This window comes from Protomyctophum parallelum (genome assembly GCF_964188405.1).
Source record: "Protomyctophum parallelum genome assembly, chromosome: 4".
Lineage (NCBI taxonomy): Eukaryota > Metazoa > Chordata > Actinopteri > Myctophiformes > Myctophidae > Protomyctophum > Protomyctophum parallelum.
Window position 1 is genome coordinate 32,104,841 of NC_139700.1, and position 14,389 is coordinate 32,119,229.

General features: G+C 40.7%; 1 protein-coding gene across 2 annotated transcripts in view; it reads right to left on the minus strand.

Annotated features, from left to right (window-relative positions):
- Positions 1 to 915: 915 nt before the first annotated feature.
- Positions 916 to 14,389, minus strand: part of parvb (parvin, beta) — a 20,558-nt gene continuing 7,084 nt past the window's right edge. For both annotated transcript variants that reach the window (XM_083762572.1, XM_083762573.1), the window contains exons 2-13: positions 10,249 to 10,338; positions 9,487 to 9,557; positions 8,561 to 8,663; positions 8,065 to 8,205; positions 7,100 to 7,215; positions 6,335 to 6,393; positions 5,736 to 5,755; positions 5,451 to 5,512; positions 4,943 to 5,011; positions 3,920 to 4,021; positions 2,876 to 2,948; positions 916 to 1,659 (exon numbers count right to left, since the gene is read on the minus strand). In XM_083762572.1, coding sequence (XP_083618698.1) covers positions 1,583 to 1,659; positions 2,876 to 2,948; positions 3,920 to 4,021; positions 4,943 to 5,011; positions 5,451 to 5,512; positions 5,736 to 5,755; positions 6,335 to 6,393; positions 7,100 to 7,215; positions 8,065 to 8,205; positions 8,561 to 8,663; positions 9,487 to 9,557; positions 10,249 to 10,338 — 983 coding nt within the window. In that variant the 3' untranslated portion in view covers positions 916 to 1,582. The remainder of the gene's footprint in view (positions 1,660 to 2,875; positions 2,949 to 3,919; positions 4,022 to 4,942; positions 5,012 to 5,450; positions 5,513 to 5,735; positions 5,756 to 6,334; positions 6,394 to 7,099; positions 7,216 to 8,064; positions 8,206 to 8,560; positions 8,664 to 9,486; positions 9,558 to 10,248; positions 10,339 to 14,389) is intronic.

Consider the following 14,389-nt stretch of genomic DNA (forward strand, 5'->3'; position numbering starts at 1 on the left):
TAATTCATTTGCAGATTTAGATTATTATAATTATTATTACAAAACCCAGTTTTATACTTTATACTTGAAAATAGTATATCTACAAATTTGGAGAAATGTGAGTACTTGTCTACTTCTACTTTTGTATACTTTCATACAGGTCTTTCACTTTCATTTTTATATTGTGGTAATGCCACATTTACAATGTAAAGAAAATATCAAGAGTACTTCTTCCAACGCTGCACATAGGTGACCTGAAATAGTATTCTCATTTGCATGTACTGGATATCATTCGTTTATATTCAAAAATGCATTTCTTGACAGATATGGACATTGAGTAAACCATTCAGTGTGTCTCCTCGTGATCTTCTGGACTATGACTCTTCCTCAATAATTCACAATCCTGTACATTATCACATGCATGAGTAATCCATACATTTTGTGATCAATTTGACCCACATCCCCCTATTTATTTGGTGAGCAAGCAGTTATTTTGAATACTCTGGAGCATTCAAAAATAAATGTAATCCTTTACTTTATAACAGTGGTTCTCAAATTAGAACCCAGGAACCAGAAGGGGTCCTTGACGAGGTTCCAGAGGTCCACAGAAAAGAAACTTAATAATTATGAGAAATGTTAACGGCACAAATCTCCACCAAAATATGTTCAGATGGGGTCCACATCAATATGGTGGTCCTTGACATGAAAATGTTTGAGAACCACTGCTTTACATACAGTTTTTGATAGCTCTTGAGTTTGAGTGCAGTACTCCAGTCCAGAGGAGCAGACCAGGAGGAGGGGTCTCTCCCAGGCAGGGCAGGAAGGGGCACATGGCACTTTAAGGCAGAAGGCCACAACAACAACTATTACTGGAAGAAATATGGCTTGAACTAGAGAGAATACCGCAGTATCCGTGTGAACAGAAACAAAGCTCTGTGAGAGTTCCTTCACCTTTAGACGTGAAGCAATATATAATAATAAAAAAAGATTTAAGAAGGCTACAATATAAGATTATTACGAATATACAAAGCTTTTTGAGATACATTATGCAGCATTTTTGAACTTTGAACAACAACAACACTTCAGTAGTGGAGGTCGACTAGCAGACAAGTGTTTTACATAAACAGCCACAACTTTTGAGCATTCTGACCTCGTCAATTCTCCCGCGACGACTGTGTATTCAAACACAGGCAAAGGTCACAGGGGTCACAGGGGTCACAGTTAGCCACAGAGGAAGGAATAAATAAACACTGACATTTGGGGAAAATACCAACATTCGGTGCCTTTTCAGAGCAACTCCCCCGGGCCGGATCTTTTTACATGTTCCACATAAGAGACGAGTTCAGTGTCCAGACGGTGAGGCATGATGTCAGTGCAGGCACATCCCGCCTTGACTCCTCCTCCGCTCAACGACGGTGTCACCGGCCTAAGAGAACTAACAGAACATCAAACTAACAACTGTGTCAGACGCAATGCATTCTCAGCGTGAAGAGTCTGAAGACAAAAGAAGTAGCGAAAGCAGCCATTCTACAGTACAAGGACATGTGGATTGGCTGTTTTCGCTATTTGTCGTACGATGAAGTTGGCTGAAAGTGGCAGGTTTTCAGTCAGAGTTCTTGTAGTTGGTGAACAGGTTGTACAGGACTCTGAGAGTGGACTTGAGGTTCAGGTTGACGACATCTGCGGAGGAAGTGAGACGGAACACATCGTGAGGACAACGCAAGAGGACGGAACAGCACGGAACACAGAAAAATGAGAGACTGAAGCAGTAATGTGAACATTAGATCCCATCGCAAAGCAAGGAAATGAAAAACTTGAAATATGAAGAAAATAAATCTCAGTTTTGAGGCTGAAAACTGCCTGTTGATCACATTTACAGTTCCAAAAAGAGCTTCCTTTTCATTTGGCTTATAAAGGACATTTTCTAAAGACTCTAAGCCTTTACAAATGAATATAAATTGAACTGCATAAAAGGAGCATCTGTGCACTCAAATCTGTGCCAGAATCTTGTTATATGCGAGCTTTCGCTCGCTTTGGACATATGAGGTTTCCACCCGACAGAGACGATATCTCATATATTTCATCTCCACACCTCCGCTAAGTTGGATACAATGTTTTTCTTATGAAAACTTCAAAGTATAGCTTTGATTTCCTCTCAATTCAAAGAGCAAAACAACCTTGATTCTACTTAATGAATGCCATGTTGTACTTTTATCCGCTAATTGCAATGTGGAATTCAAAGATGGTCTATGTATGAGAACCTGGCAAGACACAGGTCAGGAAGTTAACAGAATGCATATACAGGATTACTGATATAAGTCCTAACTGCAATATGGTATCTGACATTGAAAGAGCAGAGAAGATGTTAGAAACTAATATTCATGAACACAAAAGGAGATTTGAGAATTCATAATACAATTACAGTGAAAGAATAATGGTAAGTGCAATATTGTCACATAAGTATAGTAATAGTGTGTATACATTACATTTAAAGAGAATGTGAAGTACATTGGAATGTAAAGTGCATTGGAGAAAAGTGCTTAATCTCCATGTTACTGACTTTTAGTGAGACTGGATTAATTTAGAGAAGGAAATACAATGGATTACATCAAAAAAATATGGATAATTGAAATTAAGTTTTGCTTAGTAAATTGTTTGATGGTTCACAGATTGTAAAAACTGTTAGCACAGACCAGATGAGTTCCACATGTTAACAGTGAAACAAGGGCTCCATCTAGTGGACACATGTGTAAGTACCACTATTCAAATGGCCCTCAGTTACAGTATATGATATGATATCCCAAAATGAAAGTCATGCTCCTTAAAGTTCACATATATGTCAAACACATTTCACTGGTTCTCGTACTATAACTCAAATCTTGCCACTGAACCGTACCTTCTGGTCTGGCCTTGGGTTTCTTCAAGCCTCCATCTTGCATCAGCTCAAAAGCAAATGCAACATTATGGACCTTAGAGAAAGAGCAGGAAAATGTACAGTTTAACCTTTTATGCCACATATACCTTGTATGACAAATAGTGGAAATAGCTGATATGCAAGCTCAGGGGCGTAAGGACCTGGCAATAGGCCCCAGTGCAGATATTTTGTTCTGTTTAGTAATTCATTTAGCTATTTTTACAGACAATAGGCCTACATGTCTCTTTGCAATTTGTCTCCAAAGTCAAAGATGGGACAATTTTCATTAGACCTTTCAAATACATAATCAATCAGTTATATCTCAGGAACGGAAAAACAATTGTTGTTGTTTCCGCCAACACCAACATCTATTAATAGGGTGTCTTTTGATTCAAATTAACTCCAACATTTTAAATCATTGACCCTCTAAGGGTCAATGATTAGTTAGCCATCTGGAGAGGTCACTGTTCCGTTCATCTCTGCAAGACGAATCCGAACTGATCATTAATTAACTCCACAATGTTAACCCTAATTCTATTATTTATCCATTAACAATTTCTCATTCGCTACCTTTGATTATTCAAATATTTCTGTGCCTTGCTCCTTAAAAATAATTGTCAATTAACATAACAAATAGTATTGCTCATTTTCACAGTTTCCCTGCGGCTTGTTGCTTCTTCGGCAATCTCATATTGCGTCATATGGTTCTTTATTGCTCTGATTGGTTGATGTTAACTTATCGCAGACAGATGGGTGATCCAATCACCAGCAAAATATTATGATTTTCTTAAATGCCCAATGGTGCTGCCCCAATTCCAAACAGTTTCAAATGAATACTTCCCAGATGGTTCTGCATAGCAAACCATATGGCTGTGCCAGGTTACTATAACGCAAAGAAAGACTAATAATTGAGTGACATTTCATCACTGATTTCACTGCTACTCACCTGAAGCCAGATGGAGCTAATTATATGTCATTTATGAGATGGGCTGTTTTCCGACAAGCTTGAGCATTTAAACCACGCACCTTCTGTTCAAAGCTCTCTGGGGTGAGGAAGAAGTTGTATAGAGGAACAAAGTAGTCTTCCAATAGTCCCATCAGAAGAACCAGATACACACCATCAGCAAACTGCACACACGCACACACACACACACACACACACACACACACACACACACACACACACACACACACACACACACACACACACACACACACACACACACACACACAGAGGTGCAAATGTTCATGCTCATGTTCTCTGATAATAAAATCAAAGAAAGAGGTCCCGCACACCGTCTGAAACTAAACAACAAAAATGTTGCTCTTTTTAAATCAATGTTTCGTTAGACCTTCATCAGGACAGACAAACAGCTTTGCCTGAAAGCTAATGCTGTAGTTCATCATACATTAGAAACACATTATACCAGTCAGTTCTGACCTCACATTTGGATTAATTTACGAACATAAGTGAATATCTACCCAGAACAGCACTTATACAGCACTGAACCTAAAACGTATGGCTTGACTGCGCCTAAAAATACTCCATGGAATAAATATCAGCAAGATAATAATTGTTGTTATAATTGTTATAATGTTATAATTGTCTTCACATACAATCATGAATAATGATAATAAAACTGTGGTTTGGGGAGCCCGCTGGCCTAGCGGTCCAGGCGCATGCCACATAAAGGCTCTGGCCTGACAGTGTGTCGCGTATTCCAGTGCCGTTCATGACGACCTTTCACCTTTGCTGCATGTCTCTCCCCGTCTCTCTCTCTCCCTCTTTCCTGTCTATGTTCACTTGAAACTATCAATAAAGGTAGAAAAGCCAAAAACAAATCTTAAAAAAAACAAACAATAAACTGTGGTTTAATGGCAACAACTGACATGCAACTGGCAATGTCTCACAATGTAGCACTTCCTCGATCAGTCCCTATCATGTATTATTGCTTAATACTTAATAGTGTAATGACAGTTCATTGTAATGCATTTTGATGATCATCATCATACTGTATAAGATTGTGAGAAAAATAAAACTAATCTTACCTGAGACTCCAGCTCAGTAACTTCAAGGTTCAGCTTGTTCAGATGTTTATTCACAAAGGTGATTAGAGACTGGTGGTGAGATAAATAAGACATGATAAAACAGCTGTACAGTCACCGAGTTGTTTAGTAGCCAAAAAGGTCAAGATGTCTAATTGACGTCTTTGTAATGGATGCCACGGGCGTCAAGACGTCTCTTCCTCTAATCTGGTGTACAGGTGATGACATGCACATTACATGCATAATAGAATTCTTTCTTTCTTTATAATGGGAGAATTGGCACTCAGAGCCTAAACTGGTGACCACCAGGTGGCGCTGAAAGAGTTCAAACCAAGTGTTCCTATTCCAGGCATGCCATAATAGGTGAACCTTTGGAAGAAAATAGCGATTTGGCAAACAATGTTATAGCGAGAGAAAAGTAGCTGGCCATGGATAAACCCTAGGAGAACCTGGTCAAAGTAGTAGTGTAGAAGTGGTTAAAGAAACAAATGTGTAATACATCTCTTCGTACCGTCTTGACCACATTCAGTTTGTCAGGTGCATGGTCCAGTAGCGTGTCAAATGCATCCCTTTCTGAAAAGGACAGTATGATTAGTGGGAGGTTGAAAATGACAATACAAAATGCATGACATTGCAACGTATACATAAAATGTATGTGTTAGAACAGAGGTTCCAACCACTGGTACTAGTACCACTAGTGGTACTTGAGTCTCCCAAAAAAGGGGAAAAAGACAAAAGTGGAATGAACATGGTACTTCAGTATGAAAAGGTTGGAAACCTATGTGTTAAAACTCACCAAATCGACCCATCATCATCCTACAAAATGTGACAAAAAACAGATAGTTAGGATTTAAATAATAACCATAACCCTGGTGTCCCTATTTTGGGCATATTTTTTAAGAAATGGCGCCTTATATATTTTTGAGGGGAGCTAGCCCTCCAATTGTCTAGCTTTGGGGGTTTGTGTGAACAGAAACATTGGCTGATGACTGGCTGATCAACCCATAGTGATGATTTGATTGGCTGAGCAAAGAACATATTGAGGATAAAAGTGAGGGCAGAAAAGTGAAGACACCAAAAGAGATTGGCCGGAATGTGATGTATGATGATGTATGATAAGACATATCACAAGTGTGATTTTTTATTTTTATACCAAAAATAGCCGATCTACAAGCTTCTGTATACACAAAATAATAAGAAGAAGAAATCACACCCATGTGAAGTTCCGACCAATCAGAATTTGTGTCCTCACCTTCGTCTTCAATGTTTGCGTTTAAATTGTACATTCATTGTCAATGGCATTTAATGTTTGTGTTAGGACAAAGTTTGTGTTTGCACACACACTAAAAGCAGGACACGCCCCTCAAAAAAGATTTGAACTGTAGCAACACTTACTCTGTGGTGGTCGTCAGCTCCTTAGTCACATGAGAAGTCTGTAGTATGCCCTCTTTTTTCTGCCCAAGACAAAGTCAAGGCCATTTTATTACACACAACAGAACTTATGGAGTCTCTTTTTTCACAGCTCAGTAACTAACACAGGTTAACTATGGACAGATGATACAGCAGTGGCTTTTGTGCCCAATGCTCAAAATCTCAAAAGCATACCTGTACTCATTGTAAAAATATAGCCTCTCTCAAATTAAATAAATAAATTGAACATTTTCACGTAATGATATGCCCAATATATGCATGAACCACTGATACCAGAAGATAAAGAAAATTCACGGGTCACATGTTAACATTAAATGTAGTCACAAGACTCACATGTAGTCAAATGACACGTGTTTTGCAGATAAATGAGTATCTGAGCACCACTCAATCTCCTTCGGGCCCTCAGACCAGTGGTTCGCAATCCTTTTGATGTCCAGGACCCCCAAATTCATATTTATTTGGCCGCGGGCCCCCAGAAGAAAATATTTGAGTACAAAATGTTTTTAAATTATTAAAAAATGGACAAAAGAAATGTGGGTTTATAGATCAGCTATTTATTAATAGCCAAAGTATAACATATGGAAAATCATTGTGATGCTATATTCACTGATTTTGCTGGGGACCCCCTGGAACCTCCTCAAGGACCGCCTGGGGGTCCCCGAACGCCACTTTGAGAACTGTCTCATACAGTGCTGCTAATATGGATCCGTTCCTGTGGGGAATTCTCACCTTGATGACCACCACCTGTACAGCCACATTCTCCGGCAGTCTAATGGCAGCCAGGAAGTGCATAGCCAGAGCCACCAGCAGATACACAATGGCCACCAGGTTCTTGGAGTGAATAGCTGCAGAGAAAGTAAAGGCCACAAGAGGGCACTAGTGTCAACACCTCAAATCAACCAGCCCTTTATGATCCTTAGTAAATGTGACATAAAATACATTCTATGACAATGTGTGCAAATCAATCATTGTGTAAATTATTCAAGTCTTAAATACAAAATTCAACATGGGCAATTTTAAACATGAAATGTGATCTGAGTGTATTATTTGTGGATGCAAACCTTGTAAATCGTGTGTGGTAATCAGTATGTAGGCTTACTAGGCTACTTAATTGACCGGGGTCCCCCAGGGCTTCATAGTTGGCCCGCTCCTTTAAAATCTCTGATCTACAAGCTCACAACGCATTACCTATTGCATTGTTTGCTCTTTGTTTTCTTTTAACCTGTCAACCTTCGGTTGACCTGGTCATTATACAATTGAGTTGGGTTGAGTTGTGAGTTTGTAGATTGGTAATTTTTTATTCTGGAGGTCCCTGACACAAAATAGTTTGAGATGGGGGTGCGTCGCCGAATACATATAATTCTGACATTAAAAGGTTTGACAACCACTGATATAGCATTTATCAGAAAACTGTTACAATTTAGAAGACAGGTCTAAATGTGTTAAACCAGCAATCCAGATTCGCCTGGAACCAGGCTATAACCAACCAGTGCACAGTATTCAAATATGGGGCGGGACATTGCGAAAAAATAAATAAATCTACCACTGAGTGGGACGAGACTAATATCCACGCAGTGATAGTAGTATCGCTACATGAGGCTATCGCCATGCTCCACCATGCAGAGTGATAATACAATAACAATGTATTCATTCAAATAAGTCCAGGGTGTTGGAGCTATAAAGTGGGGACTCACAGTCAACGCTCCACTCTATGGACCAGCCGTGAGGTCTCAGCATGTCGTTGACGGCCTCCAGCACCGTCTGGAGCTTCTGCTTCTGACCGATCTCTGACTGGGTCACCTCGGCCACGTTCAGCTTCCTGCCGGACAGCTTCTCTGTCAGCGGCCAGGACAGAGCGGAGGACATTTAATTTTTTATTTAACCCTTCTCAGGGGAATTTTCAAAGCCAATTTGAGTCTGGTCTGTAGGCCGTTCCATGACCTAAGAACGACTTCCTGACACTCTGCAAGCGTACATCTAAAAAATGTAATACCTTGAATTACATAGTTAGTAGTTTGAGAACTACTGATTTATTTGTAGCATCGGTCTCAGGACTATTAATGGGTTACAGTAAAAAAAAAAAAAAAAAAAACAATCTGGGTTGGCAGGCATATAGTATATATTAACTGATATGTACATGTGAAAGGCTGTGAGCTTGTTGATCGGCGATGGAACAGTTTGAAAACTCACCAAATAATTTCTGAAGAACCTGTCCGTCATAGCAATCCTCCTCCAGGTTCTTGACGATGATCCTGTCTTCCTCCAACTCGCTGTTAATCCAGTCGATCAGGACCTGGGTGCACACACACACACACACACACACACACACACACACACACACACACACACACACACACACACACACACACACACACACACACACACACACACACATATGTTTTTCATATTGAATTCATGTTGAAGTCAGTACTTTCAGACATTAAACCTCTTAAATCCTCAATACTGAGTAAACTTACCCTGTACTTGGTCTACTCTTTTTTACCCCTCAAATAGCTGATGTACAAGCTCACAACTCGTTGCAGCGTGACACGTTGTGAGGTTGTGAGATCTGCTATTTTTGGCTAATGTTCCTCCCAGAATAGTGATGCTAAGGCTCGGAATGGTCACTACCAGATATCCCTGAACGTAACCTTAGTAAAACTACACCTAAACCTAACCTTATTAAAAGTAACCTTGGTTATAAACTATGCCGCAGCCTAAACATAGCCTCAATCTTAACCTAAGTAAAAACTATGCCTAAACCTAACCTAATTCCTAATCTCAACCCCATAAACCTAACCTAATTCCTAATCTTAACTCATAAACCTAACCTAATTCCTAATATTAACCTCATAAACCTAACCTAATTCTTAATCTTAACCTCATAAACTTAACCTTAACCTCAGGAAAACAAATAAGAATACAAGAACCGCTGAGAGAGCGGTCCACAGAAAAAATGGGGACGAGGGTGTTTTGGGGCGAGCCTTGCAGCGCATTGTGAGCTTGGAGATCGGCTATTTATGCAGAAGGTTTGCCTATTATGACATGCCCAGGACAGGGACGCTATAGGGTTCAGAATAGGATGTTATGGTTCATGTGGTTCAACAATAAAGTACCTTCAGAAGTTCTTTGAACTTGGGGTTCTCTCTAGACGTTGGGTCCAACATGCTCCTCTCTGCATTCTCCTCTGATGAAGATGGAAGAGACATAAAGATGGTAGAAAAAATGGTAGAAGTCAGAAAACCTTCTGACACAAAGAAACCTCTCATTTAGTCGCACGCACGCACGCACACACACACACACACACACACACACACACACACACACACACACACACACACACACACACACACACACACACACACACACACACACACACACACACACACACTTTCCATTTCACACCCCAGTGATTCAGACAGTGAGTGAATATGAAGTACTGTAGAAGGGTGTTGTCTTCACAGTACACCATGCACCTAGAGTCAGTGGATTATTCATTTCCTATTAATGTACTGTCACTCCACCCTTCCCAACGAACACATACAGTATGTGTTGTAAACAGAGTAACCTCTAGAAATGCTGACAGTACACAATGCAGTGCTCACTTGGCTTCAGCTTTTAGTCAGCAAGGAAGTACGGCAGTCTAGGGTCGCAAGAGTTCATCAAAATTATCGACTTTATAAATTCTTACTACAAAATTATCTCTAATAGATTTTACAGGGGGAAAAAAAGGAAAAAAAGAGAAAAACAACAACTTCATAGTGAAAATTCTACCAAAAACAGCCAATCTACAAGGATGCAGAATGGTTATTTTCACCAAAAGTTGGTCAGAGAATATAATAGGGTTCATATGGTAAATGTGAGTTGTGTGTGTTTACCCATAAGAGTGTCCTCAGGATGGATCTCCATCCCCGAAGGCAGCATGGGAGCATGGATGGCATTCTTCCCGTCTTCATGGAGATCACTCACTAACACACACACACACACACACACACACACACACACACACACACGAGCGCAAGCGCACACGCACGCACACACACAAAAGAGATGTTGCATTTTAATCGTCTCAATGAAAAAAAACTACAAATATATATTCTGTGATATCCTATCCTCTGCCCTCTCTTGCTGTATTTATTTATTTATTTATTGAGCATTATGTTAAAAGACAGCAGCGTATATTGCACTCTACTGTGCTTTTCCAGTTAAACAATGTGACAACAATTAAAGGAAGCTTGCACAAAATAATTTCACCCACTCCTTTATAGTATAATGTAGTATACAGTGTGTAAACAATATCATGTGATGTGTGACAAAGCTTAACTTTGAACTTTGAGAGATTCATCTGTGTAATAAAAAGTAGAGTCAGCAGAACAGGAAGCTATGAACAGGAAGCTATCAACATGAACAGCCTATATGATCCCCAGAGATAAATTCTGGATGCCATAAACAAATTCAGTTCAAATGTCAGCCCCACTGACATGACTGACCAGTGTTTGGACACACCCTATGCCACTAAGTACTAACTAACTGCAACCTGTTGAGTTGTGACCTCTTTCATTATGTTTCCCATTGCATCACAGTTATGGAAGAAGTACTCACATAAGTAAGGGTATCAACACTGCAATGTAGGGCTGTCCCGATCCGATAACGTGATCGGAAATCAGGACCGATCACGTCATTTTCAGATGATCGGAATTAGACAGCTGGTGGATGGAAAAGAAGCTCCACTTCCGCGGACGACTTGCGCGACGGCCAGATTCCCGGAAACGCTGTCCTCCGCGTCAGTCGTCCACGGAGGTGGAGCTTAATTCCCATCCACCAGCTGTCTAAAAACCAGCTGCGCACACGCCGCACAGCTTCTTCTGTCCGCGGCGCAAAACCGTTTTGCGCTTAGGTGTGGAAAGGGCTTCAGTCTACTTACACCCTGCTTGTCTCTTTGTTCTCTGCCAGATTATATTCCTGTGTCCCTGTGCTCTCAGCTCCTCTGCCCCAGTCCCACCAGTTTGCTTGCATTTAGCCTTTGTTTTTTGACCACCTGCCTGGTGGATATTGGATTTGATTGCCAGGGTTTTTTGTGGATTTATGTTCATGTACCTGCTGTTGGACTTCATTTCCTATGAACTGCTGAATTACAATTAAAACTCAGTTTAACCTTCAATCTGTTTCCGTCCGCTTCTGGGTCCTAAAGTCATATCCTGACACAAACTTGGCCCAAAAGTATTCTCATTGTGCAGAATGTCCCATTTGACAGGTTCAAAATGTATGAGAAATAGCTTGGAGATCTGCTATTTTCAAAGTAGGGCTGAAGTGGTTAGTGTGCTTGATGATAATAATCAACATTAAAAAAAACAATTTTTTTATGTTTTTCAAAATAGTAAAAAATGGCATATAAGTTTAGGGATAAGAGGTAAGGGGTGGCGCAAGATACAGTATACAGTAGCACAAAGGCACTAGGCAGAGAGGGAAAGAAAGCTTCAGTACATGAGTAAGTAAGTAAACGAGGGAAGCTAACTATAGGGAGAAAAGCAAATTAATCAAGTTTATCAATATTAATGTACAATTTAGGTATAGCACAGCACACCCTCTTATCCACAGCAACTTTACAGTAGGCTACATGTGACAACTTCAAGGTCACAATAAGAGTGATGAACCCATCCAACAACAGGTTAGGTGGGAAAAAGAAAACATGTTTAAGTACAAAGTAGACATCAAACCTGGCAACTAAAAACATACTTTCAATGGTTTGTGTCACTGGTTCTCAAAGCGGGGTCCAGAGACCCTCTGTGGTCTCAATGAGGAACACTTTAAACACCAGTACTGGGAGCTGATGGTATAGGTGTGGCGCTCCAACTCAGCATCTATCTCCCAAGGGGTCTAGCGCATTGTAACAGGGATAGACTCCCACGTTCTCGGCTGATTCCGACAATAGGCTTCTCCGACCTACAGTACATACCATACTTACAGTAAAGTATACGAGTCCAGCTGTCTGTAGGTCGGCTTAACTAACACCCAGGAACTCAGAGTCTCTGACGCCACACGTTTCCCTATGGACCTAAGCTGCTGCTGCTCCTCAAATATTTCATCAGAGCTTCATTAATCACTCAACCAGCTAATTTCCATTATTAGTCGATGATGCCCAAATCATATTAGCACATTTTTATTTTTTATTTTTTACAGTAAATTGACTGATTGCATTTACTGCTACCGTTGTTCCAGTTATAGTCTAGAATAGATCTATATAGTAAAGGTCTGTCTATTGTTGAGCCAAGAGGCAAAGTGTATGCAGTTCATCACTTATTAATGCTTAGTTGCTTACCTTTAAAGATAGCATTAATGATGAGGTTTCCATTTCAGACTGGAGAGTGAATACCCGAGGGTTAGGGTGCAATTGATTTATGTCTTTTTATATTCCTACGGCTCAATTTGCAAGGCCTGGACAAGGTTAGTGTCTATTCTCAGATCACTAGCCTAGGAATATTCTCCCAATAATTCTCTTTTTTTAAAAGCAGCATTTTGTTATTGATATGACCAACATCCTGCCATTCGAATGAAAATTTAAATTGATTTGAGCCAGTTAGGTCTGGGGAGAATACTGTTATTACAAAAACCAATGGAAATCATAATTTCAAGGTATGTGCAGAAAAGGGGATACACAGTAGAGCTCAGGGAGGAGTCGTCCCCACAGATTTGCAATCTGATTCGGTTTGCATTCATAGCAACTAATCTCACGTCTGATCCAGAGGGGCGGCAACAGTAGCCTCACATCTTACTACAGATCAGCATTTCCTTCATAATTACGGCAAAGGCATGCTGCGTTTCATCGTACAGTAATTGTGCTATACAGTACTTCCTCCCGCTGTGTGTATCTGTGAATCTGGCTGCCTTAGTGTCTCTTATGCCTGATTTATATTTAGTTAGATGCCGGTGTTGTACACCGAAAATAGCAGATCTACAAGCTCACAACACATCAACGTTGTGATGTGTTGTTGAAATGGTGAATTATATTTACTAGTCCTTACCCGTTCCGATATATTTCAACTTCTATAATATATTTGTGTGTGTGTGTGTGTGTGTTTTTATGAATAAAAACAGCAGTATAACATGAAAGTATTCTTACAAATGCATGGTAGGGAAACGTTTTCATGGCAAGAGCAAGGACCGCAACATTTACACGTATTAGACAACAGAGCCCCATTTGAAAAGTATCAAGGACCCCCAGTTTGACATGCATTATGGAGTTATGGACAGTCGCAGAGATCCAATTTGCAGGTGGATTTGCGTCCAAAACGGTCTCAATTGTGAGCTTTGGCTTGCGAGAACTCATGGCTTTTGCAACCTGTGATGTTGTGAGCTTGTAGATTAGCTGTTTTCACCGGAGCGTGCGCTGTAGCCACTTCACGCTGTGTTGTGTTTATAGCGAACTGAAAACGGCCACGCGATGACGCACGCGCACACATACGCACACACAGCTTAAGTAGTTTACACACACGCTCACAGCGAAAGTAGTCTGCACACACACACACACACACACACACACACAAATCCAGCCAGGCAAGGGCAGAAGGTTCCTATTATAACGACAGTGGGTGGCCACCTCAGAGTAGCCTGCGCACACGCTTTTAGCGAGGTGCTAAGCAAGGGTTGTTTGGGTATATCAATCAATCCGTCCACTCCATGTGCGTGCGCACGTGCAGTCTTTACGTGCGCGGCTGCACGCTGTTTCACCCACGTTTGGTTAAAAGTTATATCAAGTGATCCAACAGAGGCAGCCCGATAGATAATCATTCCGTTGTGATCGTGGCCGTGCTGTTCAATGTTTCACAAATAGGTGCAGGAAAGATGAGATCTGTAACTGCGGGCGTTGTGTCGAATCGATGCGTAGGCTACTGTTACTAAGGTGGAGTGTTCGCCTCAACCGCCTGTCCATGCAAAGGACAGTAGCCAGATGGGGAGGGGCCTGAGGTGGTGTGGAGCAGATCAACACACACACACACGCGGCGCCAAATTGTATAGGGC